Source organism: Trachinotus anak, unplaced genomic scaffold (genome assembly GCF_046630095.1).
Source record: "Trachinotus anak isolate AG129_WGS33_773 ecotype Australia unplaced genomic scaffold, CSIRO_AGI_Tana_v1 ptg000020l, whole genome shotgun sequence".
In the NCBI taxonomy this organism is placed as follows: domain Eukaryota; kingdom Metazoa; phylum Chordata; class Actinopteri; order Carangiformes; family Carangidae; genus Trachinotus; species Trachinotus anak.
In genome coordinates this window covers 1,762,922-1,785,907 of record NW_027273871.1, presented here as the reverse complement: position 1 = coordinate 1,785,907, position 22,986 = coordinate 1,762,922, and the positions used below count along the sequence as shown (strand labels likewise).

At 37.2% G+C, this 22,986-nt stretch overlaps 7 protein-coding genes across 7 annotated transcripts in view; 5 read left to right on the top strand and 2 right to left on the bottom strand.

The window, feature by feature from the left end:
* Positions 1 to 22,986, bottom strand: part of LOC139637481 (olfactory receptor 2AT4-like) — an 85,630-nt gene that overhangs the window by 25,977 nt on the left and 36,667 nt on the right. The window lies entirely within an intron of this gene.
* Positions 15 to 4,449, top strand: LOC139637487 (olfactory receptor 1M1-like). The gene has a single exon (XM_071506223.1). It carries the CDS (start codon positions 1,233 to 1,235, stop codon positions 2,190 to 2,192), a length of 960 nt encoding a protein of 319 aa, XP_071362324.1. The 5' UTR covers positions 15 to 1,232; the 3' UTR covers positions 2,193 to 4,449.
* On the top strand, positions 4,646 to 6,570 carry coa4 (cytochrome c oxidase assembly factor 4 homolog). Its single transcript, XM_071506227.1, has 2 exons — positions 4,646 to 4,802; positions 5,936 to 6,570. Exon 2 carries the CDS (start codon positions 5,937 to 5,939, stop codon positions 6,189 to 6,191), a length of 255 nt encoding a protein of 84 aa, XP_071362328.1. The 5' UTR covers positions 4,646 to 4,802; position 5,936; the 3' UTR covers positions 6,192 to 6,570.
* On the top strand, positions 6,723 to 9,646 carry LOC139637480 (olfactory receptor 1M1-like). Its single transcript, XM_071506217.1, has one exon. It carries the CDS (start codon positions 8,106 to 8,108, stop codon positions 9,102 to 9,104), a length of 999 nt encoding a protein of 332 aa, XP_071362318.1. The 5' UTR covers positions 6,723 to 8,105; the 3' UTR covers positions 9,105 to 9,646.
* On the top strand, positions 9,658 to 12,663 carry LOC139637478 (olfactory receptor 1M1-like). The gene has a single exon (XM_071506215.1). The coding sequence runs from the start codon at positions 11,593 to 11,595 to the stop codon at positions 12,661 to 12,663; it is 1,071 nt and encodes a 356-aa protein (XP_071362316.1). The 5' UTR covers positions 9,658 to 11,592.
* Positions 15,035 to 17,471, top strand: LOC139637475 (olfactory receptor 1M1-like). Its single transcript, XM_071506211.1, has one exon. It carries the CDS (start codon positions 15,047 to 15,049, stop codon positions 16,139 to 16,141), a length of 1,095 nt encoding a protein of 364 aa, XP_071362312.1. The 5' UTR covers positions 15,035 to 15,046; the 3' UTR covers positions 16,142 to 17,471.
* LOC139637477 (olfactory receptor 1-like) lies at positions 17,532 to 22,986 on the bottom strand. Its single transcript, XM_071506213.1, has one exon. The coding sequence runs from the start codon at positions 22,328 to 22,330 to the stop codon at positions 21,257 to 21,259; it is 1,074 nt and encodes a 357-aa protein (XP_071362314.1). The 5' UTR covers positions 22,331 to 22,986; the 3' UTR covers positions 17,532 to 21,256.

Here is a 22,986-nt window from a genome sequence, read left to right as displayed (position 1 = left end):
ACTCACTTTCTACAAACACAGTTCACAACCTGTCTTGTAAGTTCTAGCACTTGCACAGAGCATCTCATGAAAATGTCACAAAAGTTTTGTTTTGTTTTTTTACACAGTTTTGTTACAGAAATCGTATTCAATAATGATTTCTGCCTCCTCTACATTCCCTAAAACCTACATAACTGTTCAGATTAACCAGTGGTTATACTGTGGATGGTCCTCAATTCTTTGAAAGGTTTTTGGCACTTAATAAATAAAATATAAATAACAGCAGGCCTCACAACAGGTACACTAACTAAAGGTATGAATAGGGCTAGGTGATTTCATTATGACTGTTTACTGACATTCAGTGGAACTGCACAGTGACAATATTTCAATTTTATAATTTTACAAAAATATTTTGTCCAAATTTAGGAATTTTGGCAAATTTTGATTAAAAATTAATAAAAATGTGTCACAGATTTGTTTTTTCCTAATGTAATGTATACATGCGGGTGATGGAAAGGAACTACATACGTTTACTCAAATACAATTCTGAGATACTTGTTATTTACCTGAGTATTTTAATTTCTTTTGCAACTTTTGCTACTTCATGCTTCTACATATCAGAAGGAAATATTGTACTTCTTATGCCACTGCATTCATTTAACAGCCAGAGTTAGTGGTTACTTTGCATAGTACAATGTACAAACCTATGTATCCCCTTATTATATAATGTATTTTGATATTTGAAACATATCCTTATAATATCTTAATAATGGTTCAATTTGTATTGGCAAATCATAGGTACATTCTGTGTTGCAAGAAATGTCCACAATGAGAATAAGTTTTATATATTTTATAAATCCTTAACTTCAGTGATAGGGTAGTACTCATTAGAGAAGGTTGTCTCTGGAGATGAGTGAAGAAGGTATATTTCCACTGGGCACTGGTCAGACATGCAGACAGTCAGTGGCTGCTACTGGTGGCAGCATCATATGGAGTCACCCTGTGTATAATCTTCAGCAAACCAGGTGCGCCAAAGTGTAGTACTGTATTCTGTGTTTGACTTCATCTATATTCATCATAAGATAATATCGTTTCATTAACATTAATGCAAAGTGTTTGTCAGAAGTATGATATTGGAAAGAGTAATGTGAGAGGTGATAAGATGTACTGTTCTCCTCTTGTTCAGACTGGAGAGATTTTACACACCATGGTCCAGAGGGCGTCCTCCAGCAAGTAGTCTGTGGAGCTCAACTATGTCTTTTCTCAGGACTGTTTTAAACGACTCTGTCATCATTCATCCTCCAGGCTTCTATATCATCGGATTTCAGACGTTTCCCTATATCAATGTCTACATCATCTTTCTAGCCTTCGTCTATGTGCTTACAGTGGTGTTCAATATTTTATTGATGTACATCATTACCCTTGACCGTAGATTACACACTCCAAAGTTTTTGGCTGTGGTCAACCTCGCCGTCATTGATGTAATGTTGAACACAAGCACTATTCCCAGCATGATTAAGACTTTCCTCTTTAACGACAACTTTGTTCCATTCAACCTATGTCTGTTACAGATGTATGTCCACTATGCCTTTTTAGCTCTGGAGTCATTTGCACTCGCTGTACTTGCCTATGACAGGTTCATTGCAATATGCTTCCCTCTGCATCAGAACCTCTTCAACACACTGCTGATCATGTCTTGTATTATAGGCGGGACCTGGATGTACTGTCTGGGATTACTGGCATATAGCACAGCAATCATGACTCGACTGTCTTTTTGCAATTCTCTCAGAGTGTTTAGTTATTTCTGTGACTATGCACCTGTGTTTAGACTCGCCTGTAATGATTACTCATTGCAGTGGTCCGTGGCTTCAGCTTCTGTGGGTAATCTAATTGGCCCCTTTTCTTTTATTATTCTGTCCTATCTCATCATCATAGTGACCGTGTGTAGGATGAAATCAGTCAGCAGTAGGATGAAAGCTCTCACCACTTGCATTGAGCACCTCATTCTCGTTGCTATATTTTATATTCCTATATTCAGCATTTTCATATGTGGGCTGTTTGTACGAACCATTGACCCAGACCAGCGTGTGCTGAGCCTGTCGCTGGCCTCTTGCCTCCCCCCCTGCATTAATCCTATTGTATATTCCCTGAAAACAAAAGAGATCAAAAACAGAGCCCAGGCACTGGTCTGGAGAATGAAAACAAACCCCTGACAACTTTCTTTTCTGTCCTAAATCAATGTTTAGAGGGTTTTAATACTGTTGTGAAACTGTCAAGACTTTGTGTGTGTGTGCGTGTGTGTGTATGGTGAGACGTTTCCACACATTTGCAAAGTAATATTATTTATTCTCTATTATTCAATAATGTTTTTTTTAACATGTATTTTTTATATTGTACCATTATTTAAACACTCATAAAATTGAACAATGTGTACAGATAAAGTTTACTTGGTTGTACTTGAATGTAATGTTATGATATTTGTACATTTGACTGTTTTTGTCCTGATATGATACCAGAAGACTTCTATCTGAAAAACTCTAATGACTGTGTAACTGTGTTTAGCCAAGGTACTTGCAGAGGCCCCTAAACTGTAGAATACACTTCCTATGAATATTAGATCAACAAGCTCTCTTCGTATTTTCACAAAGAAATTAAAGACCTACATTTTTAATTTGGAGTATGTTATAGCTTTTGCTTTAGTTTTTAACAACTGAATGTTTTTGTTTTTTTTTATTATTTTGGGCTTTTTGTGCCTTTATGATAGATCAGTGGAGACTGACAGGAAAGGGGGTAGAGAGAGAGGGGAATGACATGCAGGAAAGAGTCAGACCGATTGGGAGTCGAACCAGTGACTGCCTGCTAAGAGCGTCTTGTGCTCACACATGGTATGCCCTAACCATTCGACTAACGGGCCGCCCCAACTGAATGTTTTTTCATTGTTCATTTTATCGTTTTATTGCAGTAAGTTTTTTATCTTGCATAATCTTTTTGTGGGTGTGTTGCGTGTGTATTGTTTTAATCCTGCTGTGTGAAGAAATTTGGGCTACATAAATAAAGTTGAGTTGACCTTTTAAGTCAGTGTGGTAGTTGCTACTCATCAAAATGCATTTTGTAGTCGTATTGTAGTAAGTCTAGCTAGGTTCAAAGGTCCATCACACCACAAAGAGGGCACAGCCCTCCATGTGAAAACACAGGTTGACTTCAGTGTTTTGTTCGTCTGTGGTTCTGTTCTGTAAGATTATATAGAACAATAAGAACTTGCAGGAGAGAAAGAGGCATTGTATAGAAAACACCTCCATTTAGGCTCAGATATGTACAGTGTGCTGTCATTGTGTTATGACATCACTTTCTAAAGGAAAACTTCAATCCCACTTCTATAGACACTGGATGGATGAATATTAACTGCTTAAACAGGAAGAAAAGGTTATTTCTGGGGTCATATGATTTCACTGTAGATGCTTTCAATGGTTTTAAATAATCTTCTTGGTGTTGCTTTAACACTTGTCCCATCTGGTCATTTTAATCAAGGTTATTCCACACAGTGGAACGACTGCAGATGAGTTGGTGCAAATACATTTTAGTAGTTTAAAGGGATTGATCATTTTAATCCTAAAGGGTCAGCTGGTCCTCATAAACCATCACTAAACTGCTGGAAGAACAGCATCTTTGCTTGTGAGATTTGAAATTCATTTAGCATGATAAAGGCAGCTGTGTCTGCAGGTTTGTGTTCACAGATGTGGCTTGTCTTCAGATGTATTGTGTACCTTCTAAGATGACAAGTGTGGAAAATGTGATGCTTGTGATGAGTTTTGACTAATTTAATTAGGCACATTAGGCACTGCAGAACCTCATACAACAAGCTGTCAGTAAGACAGAGGTGGATGGTATGACCGCTACAGCTGGTTCACACAGCAGTTAGACTTGACATGAATTTAAAATTGCCCTCCAGGATAAGCACCAACAATATGGTCACTGGTAATTTTCCTTAATTGGACATAACAAATAGACTCAGCTCAAAGTGTGTTCTTGTGCCATTTAAAGCAACACTGTACAAAACATAAACACATACATATTGTATTATATTACAAATATTATATAATAAATGAAAAAATAAAAAGTTGTATGTATTATTTTTTAATAACTTTGCAAAAAATTCTTACAATTTGTTTTCCCTTTGTCATTGTGGTGTACTGAGAGTAGATTGATGAGGGAAAAAACATATTTTTTAATATTAGCATGGGGCTGCAATGCAACAAAATATGAAAAAATTAAGGGTTTAAAAAAAAAACTTCTTAAGAGTTTACTGTTATCAACAAACAATGACATAACTTCTATATACTCTTATTGTTATAGTAATATTACGACTGTTCCACATCCTTATGTGGTGAAAAACTGTGAACATAACAGTGTTCAAGATAATAACTCCTGCTGATAGAACTTGAAAAGTTTTCTTGGTAATTCAGAAACACTACATCGAGGTTAGAAACTTTAGGCCACGATATCTTTCGAATATACTGTGTGATATAAAATTCCATAATAGCAAACATTTCTTAAGCCATTCGATGTTAAATATCCACATTCACTGAAAGTTATGGCGTGAATGTCCTCATCGTCATCAGTCGTGCTCTTGCTATTCAGCGGAACTGATGTCTGCATTGACGGAGGTATTTTACAGCGACACCTTCGTCCTCTGCTCATGTGTGTCCTCCGCGTCACACTATCAGAGGACTGTGTTGTAGGTTGTGTAAAGTGCGGAGTCGTGCGGCTTATGAAACTTTATTTTAGTACCTCGATGGACAGATTCGCCCAGAGAGAATAAACAGGTGAGGACAACGGAGAGAAACGCGGACATTTGTGTTGGCAGGAGACAGTCTCGATCATGTTAGATAACGGCTAAAAACAAGGCCGGTTGTTGCCGGTAACGTTGCTCAGTCGTGGAGAAAGTCTTCTTATATGTGCTGCACTCAAGCAAACATAGCCATCCTGCGATTAAAGAAAGTATTCAGTACAAGTACAACTCCTGCATTCGCACCGAAGGGAAAGTGCGGAAGTAGCTTACTTCACTCTGCAACATGTCCCCTTTCAGAGTGCAGTACAGTTTTTTGGCACCTCTGGGCAAAGTGAAAGAAGTAAAATACAACTCCACCAACGAACAGACATTAAAATGAGCCTTTCCTCAGATGTTAATTCTCTGTTACATTGTATTTTTATACATTTAAAAAATAGAAAAGAAAAAAAAGTAATTGTGACACGTAACACTGAAGCACTAAAATGCAGCAACTGGTCGAGCTCATTTGAACTGTTCGCGTTTCATCATCGCATTTGATAATATATGTTCTGTATGAAAAATGTTTATCTGCAAAGTAACTGAGATCAACTATACTGCAGTTAAATGTACTGGACCAAGTACAGTGTAGTGGAGTGAAAGCTGCATAAAATGGAAATTCACGAGTAGACTGTAAACACTACATTAGAACCCTAGGTAAATGTACTTGAATTCAACCACTGCTGTTGCAAGAGGTTAGGGACAAATGTATATTGTTCACAAAAGATTTTTAACAAATTAAAAAGATACTATTATTATTAAAAACATTAAATTATTTTTTTGCAAAAGCATTTTTTTTATATGTAGTTTAAAAGTGCCACACGAGACATGAAACATGTACAACGCACACCAACCAAAAAGACTCATAAAAAAAAAAAGAAAATGCGATTAAAACTGAAATACAACATTATATTATTGATACAATATAGCAGTACCATATTAAGTGTCTAAATCCCTGTCAAAATTCTCTAAAAAGGCAGATTAAAGGAAGTGTGTTAAATTACTACATATTTTACAGGAAGAGATGTAGAGATAAATTTCACTGCTAAGAGGCCTGACCAACAGAGGAGGCAGCTACAACGATGTGTGGTTGTTCCTAAAATGTGTTTTCCTCACGGTGCATTTAAACAGGATGGCGTCCCCTTCACCCCATGACCGCAGACGGAGAGACGAGGATGAGGATGACCCGGTTGAACAGATGATCTCTCGCACTGGCTGCGCCGAGCTGCATTATGCTGTGCAAGAGTGCATGGCTGAACACCAGGACTGGCGAGTGTGCCAGAACCAAGTCCAGACTTTCAAAGACTGCATGATGAATTTCCAAAAAGCCAGGAAAGAACAGCTGATGAAGCAGCAGCCATCCTCCACTGAGTCTGCACCTAGCTGAACTCGCCAATTCTCACACACACACACACACACACACACACACACCACAGGCAGGGGTGTGCTCGGGACCTGCTTCACAGGACTGTAACTAATTTAATAATTCAGGGTGGAAATAAAGTATAAGCAGCAACATAAAATCCTGGCTTTGACTTTCAAATGTGTGGTGGAGAGCTGACAGATACTTAGGTTTTATCAATCAACAAAAGTGTATCATGGACTTTTTGTATTGGTTTATATGTTGGCTGATTAAGTAACAAGAAACTGGAGTACAGAAATGACCAAGACATGTTTGAGGAAGTTAATTTTTCAATTTATATATCCTGCTCAGTAGACACTGGGTTCATTACTGTGTAACTTTGACTGCTGTCTTGATGGCCTAAGGCTTGAGTGTATGTGCTTAGTTCAGGAATATGAGTTATTTATCTATGTCAGGTCAGTTGTGAGTTTGATTTACTGTTATATATTTATGTGTCAGTCCTTATGTTTCAAATTTAAAATATTAACAGTGGAGGACATATTGGATTCCTATGTGGAATCAGGGAATTTATTTTGAACATCATTAATTCGCTTTTTTTTCCTATTTAGTCAGGCAGTAATGCTAATGTCAGAATTATAGTCATAAATATGCATTGTATATGGCTCAGTGAGTGCAGAGACAGATTAAAATCATCTCTCACACCAAAACCTCTAAAGTATTGTCTGAGCAACAGACATGAATAAATAATATCTGCCACAACCATAATTTCCTTTATAAAACCTCAGTCTGTGAACTGCACAAAATCCAAGTTTTACCATGAATGACACAAGTCAGTGACTCCAAAGAGCAGCTGCTATTTTCATTTCAGTAAACATTTTAGTAGTAGCAAAATTTAAAGGTTCTCTGAAGCGCAGAGGACATTATCATGTACCTAAATAAATGATAAAGTTAAAACTGTGAAAAACCATATGAAGAATCAGTTTGATTGATGAGTGTCTTAGAACTTGTCAACTTATTAAACAAAGCGACAGTTGGCAGAGTGGAGAAGACTCTATTCTGCAGCCAAATGTTGGTAAGTAAGTTTGCTGAATAACAAGTTTTAATTTAAGTTTTAATCATAAAACGTATTAATAGGTGCAGGGAGATTAATTAGGCTTAAGTTCACACAGCAAACAGCAGTATGGATGGTGCAGATTTTAATGTAACTCGAGGAATCCTGGAAAGTAATGGACCAGTTGTTACTGTCTGCTGCACAAGAGACAGTTTGGATAAGGAAATCATCTTTTTTTCATTGAGCTTAGGTTACACAGAGTTGTGGTGGAAGATGTGCCCTGTGTGTGTGTGTGTGTGTGTGTGTGTGTGTGTGTGTGTGTGTGTGTGTGTGTGTGTGTGTGTGTGTGTGTCTCCGTTGTGGACGTTGAGCAGTTGGCCCCTCTCTCACACGCTGACAAAGGAGGTGGTGACCAGTCTGTGTAAGTGAATTTTGAGTGACAAGAATTACAAATCTCTTATCAGTCCTGACCAAATCATCATTCAGAACAATGCTTAGATGTTTATTTTGAACGCGAGAGATGTTCAGTCAGTGCAAGTTCTAACTCTGCTCTCCGTGGATCAAATTAACGTTATTAATAGGGTACTGCAGAATGACTTTCTTTGTATCAGAAGGAAGCTTTATCTCTGGAGATCAAAAGGTGGACCTGCTGCGTTTGGATGCAGTATTAAATAGAGCTGCTGCGAAATAATCTTTACCAGAGCATCAGGTATGGAACAGTTCGCATGTGCTTATCAAACTGGCATGAAAATTATACATGTGATTCATGGCATTTGTAGAGGATTTATAAGGGTCTAATGTACAGTATGATATGATTACCTGTTCTTTAGACTGGAGAGCTTTTTTGTAGAGAGCGTCCTCCAGCACACAGTCTGTGGAGCTCAACTATGTCTTTTCTCAGGACTGTTTTGAACGACTCTGTCATCATTCATCCTCCAGGCTTCTACATCATTGGATTTCAGACGTTTCCCTACATCAGTGTCTACTTCATCTTTCTAGCATTTGTGTATGTGGTTACAGTGGTGTTCAATAGTTTGGTGATCTGCATAATTGCCTTTAATCATTGTTTACACACTCCAAAGTTTTTGGCTGTGGTCAACCTTGCAGTGATTGACGTATTTCTTAACACATGTACTATTCCCAGCATGGTAAAGATATTTCTTGTTAAGGACAATTTTATTCCATTCAACTTATGTTTCGTACAAATGTTTTTTTACTATGTTTTTGGGACTTTGGAGTCTTATGCACTTGCTGTACTTGCGTATGACCGTTTGATCGCAATATGTTTCCCTCTGCGTCAAAACTCAATCAACACACTGCGGAGCATGTCTTGTATTGTCGGCCTGACTTGGTCTTTTGCTCTGGGAGTAACAGCATTTACAACAGGTATAATGACTCGACTGTCTTTTTGCAATTCTCTCAGAGTGTTCAGCTATTTCTGTGACTATGCACCTGTGTTCAGACTCGCCTGTAATGATTACTCAATGCAGTGGTCTGCAGCTTCTTTTCTCACTGTTTTACTCCTTGGAGGACCCTTTATTTTCATTCTTCTGTCTTACATCACCATTCTTGTGATAGTGTTCAGGATGAAATCATTAGACAGTCGGGTGAAAGCTTTGGCCACTTGTGTTGAGCATATCATCCTTGTCGCTGTATTTTATATTCCTCTTCTTGTCATTTTCTTAATTGGGTTTTATCTGGGACTCATTGACCCAGACCAACGTGTGCTGAGCCTGTCACTGGCCTCTTGCATCCCACCCTGCGTCAATCCTATTGTATATTCTTTGAAAACTAAAGAGATAAAAATCAGAGTCCTGGCACTGGTCAGGAAAAACAAAATTGGCACACAACAAAGACACCAACAAAAAACTGTTTTTGGAAGGTAAATTAAAAACAACAATAATTTAGGGCCAATATGTTAGAGGCTGAACTGTGCAGTGTGTACATGAACAGAAAGGTGGCAGTTGATTTAGGTCACTTAAATTTTACCACCTTTATGTAACATAAACTGATACATGAAGGTATTGGCAAAAAACTGTTCAAAGTGTCTGTCATTTGTTTCACTATATATCTGACTTTTTACAGAAATTATAATCATTCTGAATATACTGATTATTCTGGGGCAATGTGATATCACTGTAAATAAAGTAATATATTATAAAACTAAGTAATTCTGTTCATTTCTAATACTTTAAAAAATGATGGCACCACACATTGGTTTACGTGCTCTGGCTTTCAAAAATAATTTGGACGTAGCTGCCTGAAAAAAATAACATGGCAAAATAGTGCAGCTCCACTGGGGACCCTTGAGGCCCTGTTGCTCCTCATACCCACCTGAAAATGGTTTTGGGCACAGACACTTGCGTATGCAGGTTTGTCAAATCTCTTCACTATGGTGATGTGTAACTGATGAGACATATCACTGATAAAAACAGATGACCTGCTCTGGAGATAACCCTAAGACACAGAGGCTTTAAGTTTCCCCTTTAACATACTTTTCTTTACATATCCAGCAGTCCTCAATGCATCAGGATTTCAGTTTACAATTTAAAAATGCAGTAATTCTGGTTTTCAGACCAACAAAAACATATATCAGACCTTGCAGGAGGCTTATTTGATTTTAGGTGTTAACAGGAGATACATATGCAAAAATGAAAAATGACCACACTGTTGAATGTATAATTCACGAACTATTTCAGTAGGGTCTGTAAGCTGCTATGCAAAAAGAGTGCTTTACTATGAACATGAAAATCAAAGGTGAATAAGGTGTTAGTGCCCCCATCAGACAGATCTTTTATAACTTTGAATGACTCCCATGCACACCCAGTTGAACAAAATATTACAAATACATTTTTTTTTAAACTGTTAATTTTTTTTTTTGACTTAACTGTAGTTTTCAAGTTCTAGTCACGCAAATTAAAAATGAGTTTAACAATGCCAATGGTAACCGCTGATGTCTTGAGTTTAACTGGCAAATGGAAGTTAGTATAAAACCTCTAAGAGGGAAGTTGGCAAAGTGGAAAGTCAACTCTAAGCATTCATCCTCCAGGCTTCTATATCATTTGGATTTCAGTCACTCCATAATTTGTGGCTATGGTGAACCTCACAGTAGTGGATGTAATCCTGAGCACATGTACTATTACCAGCATGATAAAGACATTTCTCATGGATAACTTTATTCCATTCAACCTATGTTTTGTGCAAAAGTATCTTTTACATTTGTATCATTGTAGGCATATACACTTGCTATACTTGCATATGGTAACCAATATGTTGCCTTTAACTGGTGAATGGAAGTTAGTTATTGTCAGACCTTTAAGAGGAAAGTTGGCAAAGTGGAAAGAACATGGCCTCTGGCTTTTCTCTTGCTGTCCTTAAAAAGTAAGTGTATTTTAAATGAAAGGAAAGTTTCATAAATGCAGTTATTGTAAACTTCCACCTATTTCCTTTAAGTTTTTAATTGTTTTTATTTTTAATAGGAGCAACTGAGATTAATTAGTCTGAGGTTCAAGTAGTAAAAGGTTTATTTGTTACAAACAAAGTCATTAACCAAAATTCTCTGGTGATGGCATCATAAATTGAGCTCATTAGAATCATCTTGTTTTGGTACAAAATAGCCTATTTAATTATAAATACATCCTTAGGGAACATTATGCAATAGAGTCATCATACTGCACTGTTTACTTTGTGTAAACCAACTTTGGTAAGTTTTTACAGTTTTATGTAATGTCTCGTAAACATGTTGAAAGAGTAAATTTATATCTTTATTAGCAACATAACTCCTCCCCATGAGTTTCATGTGTCCAAACCAATCAATGACTGAACTGTGGATCTTCCTGATTTCTTCATTTAGTCACAAAAGGTCATAGAGGTCATGCTTAGTACTCTTGGACTGGACTCTGAGATATGCAGCACTTTGGATGATCACAGGTGTTTCCAACAGACTCGGACTTTGAAAAAGATCTGTTTGACTGTGTCAGCCACTAAATCATAATTCAAAACACTAATTAGATGTTTGTTTTGAGGGCATAATACATTTAATCATAATAAGCTACAGCCCTGCTCTCCAGGGATCAAATCAATATCATTAAAAGACTTTGACTTCCTTAGTATCAGTAGGAAGCTTTATCTCTGGAGATCAATGAGGAAGGTATATCTTCCACTGTCAAGAGGTCAGATGTGCAGCCATCTCCATACTGCTACTGGGGTCAGCATCACTCAGGATTAATGTTAACCTGGTGATCAGGTAAGCTTAGTTTACTGACTGTTTGAATTTACTGAGGATGTATTCTAAACACCGTTTGTATGGAATCATTGTAATGCCATAAATATGAAGCAAATGCAACCTTAAGAGGTCAATGTGTGTAATTTGATATGATTTCCCTATTTGTCAGACTGAAGGGCTTTTATTCAGAGCGTCCTCCAGCACACAGTCTGTGGAGCTCAACTATGTCTTTTCTCAGGACTGTTTTGAACGACTCTGTCATCATTCATCCTCCAGGCTTCTACATCATTGGATTTCAGACGTTTCCCTACATCAGTGTCTACTTCATCTTTCTAGCATTTGTGTATGTGGTTACAGTGGTGTTCAATAGTTTGGTGATCTGCATAATTGCCTTTGATCATTGTTTACACACTCCAAAGTTTTTGGCTGTGGTCAACCTTGCAGTGATTGATGTAATCCTTAACACATGTACTATTCCCAGCATGATAAAGATATTTCTAATAACTGATAACTTTATTCCATTCAACCTATGTTTTGTGCAAATGTATGTATATTATACCTTTGTATCACTGGAGTCTTATGCACTTGCTATACTTGCGTATGACCGTTTGATCGCAATATGTTTCCCTCTGCGTCAAAACTCAATCAACACACTGTGCAGCATGTCTTGTATTGTCGGCCTGACTTGGTCTTTTGCTCTGGGAGTAACAGCATTTACAACAGGTATAATGACTCGACTGTCTTTTTGCAATTCTCTCAGAGTGTTCAGCTATTTCTGTGACTATGCACCTGTGTTCAGACTCGCCTGTAATGATTACACAATGCAGTGGTCTGCAGCTTCTTTTCTCACTGTTTTGATCCTTGGAGGACCCTTTATTTTCATTCTTCTGTCTTACATCACCATTCTTGTGATAGTGTTCAGGATGAAATCATTAGACAGTCGGGTGAAAGCTTTGGCCACTTGTGTTGAGCATATCATCCTTGTCGCTGTATTTTATATTCCTCTTCTTGTCATTTTCTTAATTGGGTTTTATCTGGGACTCATTGACCCAGACCAACGTGTGCTGAGCCTGTCACTGGCCTCTTGCATCCCACCCTGCATCAATCCTATTGTATATTCTTTGAAAACTAAAGAGATAAAAATCAGAGTCCTGGCACTGGTCAGGAAAAACAAAATCAGCACAGACCCTAAGAAATGTTGCAAAAATTCAGGCCTTTAACATTTCAGTAGTGCATCAAAAGACAGGCTCCAATATTTTGTTAAAACAGGTTTAGTAAGATCATTTATAATATGGTTTATCATTTGACACTACAGATGCTGCTTGTAAAATTGCTTGAGAGAATTGTCTATTTTGATTTCTAAGCAGACATGGTCAGAACATCCTCAAAGGCTTAATTCTGGGGTCATGTGACAAATGCATACCCATCATTTTGGCTGTGGTGAGTCAACTGCTAACTACAGGATTCAAAATGAATAAAAGTATAATTTGACCCTTTCATTGTACCACCTTTACAAAATGTGTTTAAAAAAATTGTTCAAATTGTCAGTGTCATTTGTTCTCCTATTTATCTGACTTTTTACAGACATTATATTTACTCTGAAAATACTGATCATTGTAGGCCAGTGTGATATAACTGTAAATAAAGCCTTATATGATAAAACCAAATAATTTTGTTCATCAGTAATACTTTAAACACTGATTGCACCACACATAGGCTAATGTACTCTGGCCATTTTTGTCAGGTATCTCAATGTTATGTAAACATTCATAAAAAGTTTTGATGCAGCTGACTGAAAAAATAACATGTCAAAATAGTGCAGCTCCACTGAGGAGTCTTGAGGCTCTTACCCACCTGAAGGTGGTTCTGGTCACAGACACTGAAGGAAAACTCCCCTCTTGTTAGCGAGACTACAAATAAATCCCTACAAACATAAGAAAAATGTCCATGTTGTTGAATTTAAGATTTACCAACCATTTCAGCATCAGTAATGCCCAATGAAAGTTACCCATAAGCACTGGCACGTACCATATGCCTCAGTGATTTCACCAAACACGTTTGAAGAATCTGTCAAACTAACAGCTCAACTGCTAAAACTATAATGTTTCAGAATACCAGAATGAAGAAACTCTGAAGCTTTATTTATCAAACTACTATAAAGGGTCTGTAAGCTGCAATGCAAAAAACAGTGCTTTACCATGAACATGAAACACAAACCTGAAGAGGTTGTTAGTACCCTCATCAGAGACATTCTTGACAACTGTCTATAATTCACTTGCACACTCTATTGAACAAAAAAATACAAATAAGAATTTTGTACATTTAGTTTTCAAGTTCTCATCACTGATGCAAAATTAGTCAAACAATGCCAATGGAAACCAGTGGTGTGTTGAGTTTAAATGGTGAATGGAAGTTAGTTATTGTAAGAAGGTAGTTAGCAAAGTGGAAAGTCCAAGCTACTGGTCTTTCTCTTGCTATTTCCCCCAAGTTTTTAATTATTTTTATTCCTAATAGGAGCAACTGAGATTAATTAGTCAGAAGTTCAAACAGTAAAAGGCTTATTTCTTACAGCCAAGGTCATTAACCAAAATTCTCTGGTGATGGCATCACTATTTGAGCTCATTAGAATCATTGTGTCTTGGCTCACAATGGCCTGTTTAATGATAATGCATCCTCTGGGAACATGAGTGTATGTCATCACACTGCAGTGTTTACTTTGTGCAAACCAAGTTCTCAAAGGTTTGGTAAGTTCTTACAGTTCTATATAGTGTCTAGCAAACATGTTGGAAGAGTACATTTACATATATCTAAATAAGCAACATAGTTCGTCCTCCTCTGAGTTTCATGTCACCAGGCAGAAGTGTCCAAATCAATCTGTGACTGAACTGTTGGTCCTGGTTTCTTTATTTAGTCACCAAAGGTCATAGAGTTCATGCTTATTAGGTTGGAGCAATATAGTTCTCTTGGACTGGACTCTGATTTATGCAGCACTTTGTAAGGCCAAAGTTGACTGGATCACAGGTGTTTCCAACAATCTCTGACTTTGAAAAAGATCTGTATCTCAGGCAAATTCAGGAATCAAACCTGGTCAGTGGATTCCGTTTAAAGGAAGTCAAATGAGTTATGGTTATGTTGGTGGCACAAGGGTACAAGAGACCACTCAACCCAACATTACAGAAAGATAAAGATGCAATCTTTATTAGTTCTACAATTTAAACCCTGTCGGTTGGTAAACACTAATTGGGTGTTTGTTTTGAGGTCATTATAAGTTTAGTCATCATAAGCTACAGCCCTGCTCTCCAGGGATCAAATCAATATCATGAAACGACTTTGACTCCCTTAGTATCAGTAGGAAGCTTTATCTCTGGAGATCAACGAGGAAGGTATATCTTCCACTGTCAAGAGGTCAGATGTGCAGCCATCTCCATGCTGCTACTGGAGTCAGCATCGCTAAGGATTAATGTTAACCTGGCAATCAGGTAAGCTTAGTTTACTGATTTTTGTCACATTTACATATGTTTGAATTCACTGAGAATGTATTCTAACCATTTGTATTAAATCATTGTAATGCCATAAATATGAAGAAAATGCATATAATATGATATGATTTCCCTTTTTGACAGACTGAAGGGCTTTTATTCAGAGCATCCTCCAGCACACAGTCTGTGGAGCTCAACTATGTCTTTTCTCAGGACTGTTTTGAACGACTCTGTCATCATTCATCCTCCAGGCTTCTACATCATTGGATTTCAGACGTTTCCCTACATCAGTGTCTACTTCATCTTTCTAGCATTTGTGTATGTGGTTACAGTGGTATTCAATAGTTTGGTGATCTGCATAATTGCCTTTAATCATTGTTTACACACTCCAAAGTTTTTGGCTGTGGTCAACCTCGCAGTGATTGACGTATTTCTTAACACATGTACTATTCCCAGCATGGTAAAGATATTTCTTGTTAAGGACAATTTCATTCCATTCAACTTATGTTTCGTACAAATGTTTTTTTACTATGTTTTTGGGACTTTGGAGTCTTATGCACTTGCTATACTTGCGTATGACCGTTTGATCGCAATATGTTTCCCTCTGCATCAAAACTCAATCAACACACTGCGGAGCATGTCTTGTATTGTTGGCCTGACTTGGTCTTTTGCTCTGGGGATCATTGCCTTTTCAACAAGTATAATGACTCAACTGTCTTTTTGCAATTCTCTCAGAGTGTTTAGTTATTTCTGTGACTATGCACCTGTGTTCAGACTCGCCTGTAATGATTACTCAATGCAGTGGTCCTTGGCCTCTTTACTTACTTTCTTGCTCCTTGTTGGACCCTTCACTTTCATTCTTCTGTCTTATATCACCATCCTGGTGACAGTGTTCAGGATGAAATCATTGGACAGTCGTCTGAAAGCTTTGGCCACCTGTGTTGAGCATTTAATTCTCGTTGCTGTATTTTATATTCCTCTAATTACGATTTTTACCATCGGGTTTTATTTGCGACTCATTGACCCAGACCAGCGTGTGCTGAGCCTGTCACTGGCCTCTTGCCTCCCACCCTGCGTCAATCCTATTGTATATTCTTTGAAAACTAAAGAGATCAAAACCAGAGCCTTGGCACTAGTAAGAAAAAATAAAATTGCCACAGATCAACCCAACAGCAAACCTTGGAGAGTTGTTCAAAAGAAAAAAGTATTTACTCCATAATTGTTTGTGTAGAGAGAACAAAGGTGAACAATGGTCACTTTAGGAAAGCCAGAGCCCTGGGACTGGTCATAAAAAAAATTAAACTGACACAAAATATTGTAAATTTTGATTTCAATAATTTATCCTCTGCCTTTCTTTGGTTTTACTAATTTCCAGTAAGAATAAAATGATCCGACTATAAAAAGGGCTTTCACAGTAGGCCAAACTTAAAACAAACAAATGATCAATTTACAGGTTTTTTTTCTTTGGAAGGTATCACTCAATAACTGTCTGCACTTTTCAAGTTTGTTTACTTTTCAAAGATTACATTTTTGCCTTGTCATACAGAAATAGCAGCAGTAGCAGCAGCAGCAGCAAAGAAGTCTGAGAAACTAATAAAACAAGATGGGTTTTTTTTTTTAAGATATTTTTTTGAGCATTTTGCCTTTAATTGATAGGACAGCAGAGAGTGACAGGAAAGGAGCAGAGAGAGGGGGAATGACCTACAGGATAGAGTCAGACCGGTCAGGAGTTGAACCGGCACTTTGCCTGCTAAGAGCATCAGCTCATGTGGTACGCGGCCTAACCACCCAGCTATCGGGTTCCCCTATAAAAAAAACATGGTTGATTTTGTTGGGGGAAAAAGTAAAATCATCTCTCATTGGAAAGGAGTTGGATTTACTGTACGCGCAGTGTGGCTTTGTGTCCGGCTGAACCGCAAGACTGATGTAAGTAGGCAGACTGGAAAAGTACAAGACTTTTAAGGAGGCAATTTCTAAAGTTACAGACCTTGGAAGAATGAAAAATATTTGCAGTGCCAGTCAGAGTCAGTGGCCTCTTATCTCACTGTGCTGCTTAAGGATGCAATCAATGGAAAGTCAAGTGAAAGCTTTGGCCACTTGTGTTGAGCATATCATCCTTGTCGCTATATTTTATGTTCCTATTCCTGTTGTTCTCGTGATTAGGTTTTATGTGGGAGTTACTGGCCCAGACCAGCGTGTGCTGAGCCTATCACTGGCCTTTTGCTATTCAGAAAATAGCCTTAGCAGGTCCTCATGATCCTCTGAAGATGGTGTGAGCAGAGCAATGTAACTGGAGAGCTGTTTGTTTGTTTTCTTTGTGTCTGCTGGTTTGTTTGACTATGTGACATGGTTCCAGTTATGTTGTGTACCTTGAAGATGTCCGGTTAAGAAAAATGTTATGTAATTTGTGTTGATGACATGTAACCAACATTTTCCAAATACAATTTCCAAATTACATTAAGAGTTTTGTTTTTTTTTAGAATAGTGTGATATAATGTACTACAGTAGATAACTATGTCATATTTTGTTAAAACCAATATGTTAAATTATATGTCATTTGTCCTGTGCTCTTGTAGCCCTACAAGATTAGGGTAAAGTATAACACACTGTACTTATACGTTACAGAATGGTATCATGATGAATGCCTGCCCTCTAGTGGGTTTATGTGTATAGTGCAAGCTGTACCATGAGTGACATTTCGTATTCTATGCAAGCGCCACATGGTCAACTGCTACATTTGAGTCCACACTAACTGCCATATGAATGGGACAATAAATCAGTCAATGCCTCTGCTGCAGAATTAATATTACTAGTTGAAACGTTTGCTTTCATCCCCTGCCCAAATATTTCTTCCATGACGCAATATGATGACTGACAGAGTTGATATGAAAGTTATGGATCCCTAAAATTCTGGCGCCTTGATGAACAAAATTGATGTGAGAAACTTGGTGTAGGATAAAACTTGGTGTAGGATAAATAAAGGGACCAACTTTAATCCCATTCTCAATAACTTTACCTGAAGGCACATCACATTAACTATACAATGTGTTTTTGTAGAAAGGACAGCCTTTTTACCCACTGTCAATACCTGGTATGAATATTCTATATAAAACAATCTAAAACCCTGGCCTGGGGAGGGATCACTGGGATATTAAGATGCCAAAGAAAAAAGCCCAACACTTTGCAGTTGCAGTTGTCCCATAAACCGACTAAAACATTTCAAGTTGCACCATGACACCATCTGGATTAAACACCGTCCCTGCTTAATGACTTGTTCGTAAGATAATAAGCTTCTTCTTTCTAAAAAGACGCTTACTTGTGAATGTCAGTCAGTTCAGTCGATCAGTTTATTTTTAGTCCCCAGTATTGACTCAGCCTCCCAAAATGTCTGTCAATGAACTGAGAGAGTTTTAAAGTATCAAAACTGAGGAGATAATGGATCTAAACTGAACCATTGACTTCAGAGATTTAGAGTTGAATCATGAGATCCTGTCCCACATCAGTGAACCTCACATTCTTCACCACACAGTTGTTTTCTGCATTTGAAACATCCTACAACCTAAAACCTTTGAGATCTAAAGTTTGAAATTTGAGATTTGGAATTAGCTTTTGTTGACTGAAAAGACAAAAGTGGTCAAATGTGAAATCTTCATTACTATGACACAGATCACAACGATTCATTATCAAAGCATTACTCCTGACTTTATTTTTATCAGTCACATTGTATGCAACCGACATCATCTTGTTCTCACAAACAGATAATGAAGAAGCAGGGTATGCCATTCTTTAGTCCTTTTAACTTTAAAAACTTAAAGAATACACCAGGGACTAAAAGTTAAATAGTTACTAAAATAACTGCTGATGCAAGTAGAAATATAGAAGACATTCTGACACAGGAAACCATCCTACTGTATCTCTGTCTCAGTTGATATTTTGTAACCCACTTAAGTACAAGTACAAACCACTAGATGGTGCAAGCCTACCAGAGTCTTCCATCAAGTGCCTCTTTTGGTCAAAACTGTTTACATCAAATTAAATTATCATATATTTGTTTACCAAGTTTGAACTTTCAAACAATCAATCAATCGTTTTTTTTTATATACCGCCAAATCACAACAGAAGAACAGGCACTTTTCAAATAGAGCAGGTTCTAGACCATACTCTTTATAATATTATTGACAGAGACCCAAAAACTTTGCAAAAACTCTGTGAGTGTTGATGAAGTTTGTTTTTCCCACCCTCTGTAAGTGAATGGAATATAAAAGTTTAATGTATAATGTGAGCCCTCTTACATTCTCCCAAAAACAGCTGCACAGAGTGATATTAGTGAAGACTAGACACAAAAGAAGTATTAGGTCATAACAAAGTAAAGGTAACAAAAAATGATCATATGCAGACAGATTAAAGTGCCACTATGGCACAGAAGTATAATAGAGGAACATTTCAGACTGTATGGGTTAATTAAATTGAGTAAGATAGTGAAACATGAATTGAAAAAATTGGACACAAATGCTACTCAACTGAATTCTTAAAACAGTGCAAGCTTCACAAAGGTGCAGTAGGACCTGGACAGTTGCACTGGCTTAATGTTTCATGGTGTTTCATAATACTGGGCTCATCTTTCTTTCAAGCATCTTGTTTTGGTGAAATAGATATTATTCGTGGCACCTAGGATGATTAAATATGTCATATTGAAACTGTAAGCCGGTGTTATATATTCATCCATAATAAGTGCAGTAAAATTTAGAATGAAACTGTCAGGGATGGATAATTACTACCTGACAACACAATGATGTAGTTTGATGCAGCTGATGCAGTAGCTAAATTTTAAGATGATTTCTATTTTATTGGATAAATGAAGAAAAAGTTCAGTATTATTGTCTCTGACTTTACATGCTTGATCCTCTGACATTTATATGTCAATGAATAACAGTATGATTTCCAAGATTTGAAAACCAACGCAAGGAGGATGATGTAATGGATTTTTTCTCTTAGTTTGCTTTAATTCTAAAAAATTTATATTCCATTCACTGCCAGATGGGGTTAGGATTATATTCAAAAATAGGTATTGTTATTGGAGACACTTGCTGAGAGACTTTTATTAGGTAATTGTTTCAAACCTGCTCTTTCACACATCTGCAATAAAGTTTTTTCAGAAAAGAGCTGCAGATGGTTAGATTTTGTACTTATATTCTTGCCATCTTCTGCAGTGTTTATTAGGAATATTTGAAAATCCCTTATTTCATATTGCATTGGAGATCCTAGTATATCCTAGTGCTGTACAATTAACCCAATTCCTTTGGTATTTAAATTTAGCAAAATACATGAAGTAACAGTGCCTCATGTGTCAATACAGCTGTGATGAAGAATCCTGCTCAGTGCTATGGAAATACTAACATATGTGATTACTATCAATACAAGAGGACAACAGATTATATAAAGTAATATATGCCATTATGTAATTTTAAGACGTGTCATTACAGGCCAGACGGTATACTGGTCCATGATCACAGAAAAAGCTTTTTATCACCACAGATCCACAGAAGGAAAGACGATCAATGAGTTTAACAGTAATCGTTACTTGGCTCAATAAAAAAAACCCACATGAACAACAGCATTGCAACAATAGCTGGTTTTGTCACAATACTGTGGTACCTTAAAGGGAAGCAAATTGCTATAAATCCTAATATGCCATAGTGACAAGTGTCCATGACTGCACATTTACAAAGTGTAGAAACTGGACAAAATTAGTTACTGCAAGCTGCACCAAGAGATGAATCGCAGGGTTGTTTTTAACCATGTTGCAACATGGCTCTATGGATGGAAATGTCATTCTGTCACAGTCCACCACTTTGGTCCTGACTAAAATAAAAATAAAATAAAAAATCTGTCTCTAACATTTTAGTTTTTGACCATATATATCTGCAAAACTAATTACGGTCCCATCAGTCTCATATGTAATTTGTGATTAGTGCTAATTATTAAATGTTAGTATGCTAATAAAATAGAATATGGTAAACATTATTGTAGCTAATCGTCAGCATTTTAGCATCATCCCTGTGAGCATGTTAGAGTGCTGATTTCTCCATTGAGAATATTTGGCAGTTTTACTGATAAAATACCTAAAACCATCTATCAGTTATCAACATAGCTGCCAATTCATATTTTGGCAGTCGACTTGTTAATCATTAGAGTAATCATTGTAGCTCTAGTCAAAATCAAGATTTCAATTTCATATTGCATGGGAGATCATAGTATGGCTAATGCAATACAATTAAACCAATTCCATTGGTATTTAGATTTAGCAAAAATATATCAAATAACACACCATGTGTCAATACAGCTGTGAGGAAGAGTTCACCTTTTTGGATGAGGTTATATTGATAAGCCTATTTCTTTTGCAAAGCTTCCTGATAGAGTTCAACACTTCTTCTGTCTTTAAAGAGTATACAATGGGATTGAGCAAAGCTGGTATGGTGTGTGTCAAAGAGGAGTTTATGATCCTGGCATTAGGATGGATGTAGGAGGCCACTGCAGCTATGTTGGTGCCCACAAGTGGTAGAAAGAAAATAGACACAAGGATCAGGTGAGAAGTACAAGTTTTCAGTGCTTTGAGTCGTTCCTCTGCTGATGCAATCCTGCTCAGTGCTATGGAAATATAAACATATGTGATCCCTATCAATATAAGAGGACAAACAATCAGTATAATGAAAACAATATATGCCATTATGTTATTTAAAGAAGTGTCATTACAGGCCAGACGATATACTGGTGCATGATCACAGAAAAAGCTTTTTATCACCACAGACCCACAGAAGGAAAGACGATCAATGAGTCCAACGATAAACGCTACTAGACTTGACAAAAAAATCCATGCAAACAGCAGCATTGCAACAATAGCTGGTTTTGTCACAATACTGTGGTACCTTAAAGGGAAGCAAATTGCTATAAATCTGTCATATGCCATAGTGACAAGTGTCCATGACTGCACACTTACAAAGAACAAAACAAAGAACATGTAACTTAAGCAAGCCTCATAGACAATATATCTCCTGTCAAACAAAAATGTGTCCAAGAGTTTTGGGATGAGAGCAGTGCTGCCACACAAATCTGTCAAAGCAAGATTGAACACAATCATGTATTTAGGCGTATGAAGAGTCTTGACCAGGTAGATAACTGAGAGAAGCAGGCCATTCCCAAGAACAGTTATGATATAGACAAAACACAGGAAGACATAGTAATAGGTAACATGAGGGATGTTGGAAAACCCGTTCAGATAGAAATTTGCAGGACGAACAAATGTGGCATTAAATATGGGAGCAGCTTTCTCTTCCAGGCCCATTATCAGTTTCTGTTTCCTAAATGATGAAAAGAGAAAATAACAGAATATATAATAAAGGATGAACATAGTTGCTTGATAGCAGCTGCTGTAACCAAACTCACCTCAGACCTCAGTGTGCAGTGCACTAAAGTGAGTTGTCTGTGAGAGAACGATCATTTATATTTCATCCCTTTCATTGTGGGACAGAAGAAATGCAGGTGGCAGTGTCACATGGTCATGAATTACTCACTAATTTACTTACAGTGTGTAACTGTCTCATAGTTTGTGTCATTGATGTCCTAATGGATTCAACTAAGTTAAGCACAGTTGCCATGATAGTGAATTATTTGTTAATAGCAAAGTGTAGAAACTGGACAAAATTAGTTACTGTCACAGTCCACCACTTTGGTCCTGACTAAAATATCTCCTCAACTATCAGACAGATTTGCAGGAAATGTCATACAGACATTCATGGTCTCCAAAGGATGGATCCCACTGACTTTGGTGATCCCATGACTTTTCCTCTAGTGCCAGCAGCGGGGTGACATGCCTGGTTTTTAGTCAAACATTTTGACAAACTTTTAGCTAGATTTCCATTAAATCCTCTTCAGGCATTCATGTTCCCCTCAGGATAAACTGTAATAACTTTGGCGATATCTTAACCTTTCATTTAATGCTATCATCAGATCAAAATCTGTCTCTAACATTTTGGTTTTTGACCAAATATCTGCAAAACTAATTAA

Excerpts from the sequence above, each read along its gene's own strand:
- LOC139637477 (XM_071506213.1), bottom strand. The coding sequence starts at position 22,330 with ATGTTCATCCTTTATTATATATTCTGTTATTTTCTCTTTTCATCATTT.
- LOC139637478 (XM_071506215.1), top strand. The coding sequence starts at position 11,593 with ATGATTTCCCTATTTGTCAGACTGAAGGGCTTTTATTCAGAGCGTCCT.
- coa4 (XM_071506227.1), top strand. The coding sequence starts at position 5,937 with ATGGCGTCCCCTTCACCCCATGACCGCAGACGGAGAGACGAGGATGAG.
- LOC139637480 (XM_071506217.1), top strand. The coding sequence starts at position 8,106 with ATGTCTTTTCTCAGGACTGTTTTGAACGACTCTGTCATCATTCATCCT.
- LOC139637487 (XM_071506223.1), top strand. The coding sequence starts at position 1,233 with ATGTCTTTTCTCAGGACTGTTTTAAACGACTCTGTCATCATTCATCCT.
- LOC139637475 (XM_071506211.1), top strand. The coding sequence starts at position 15,047 with ATGATTTCCCTTTTTGACAGACTGAAGGGCTTTTATTCAGAGCATCCT.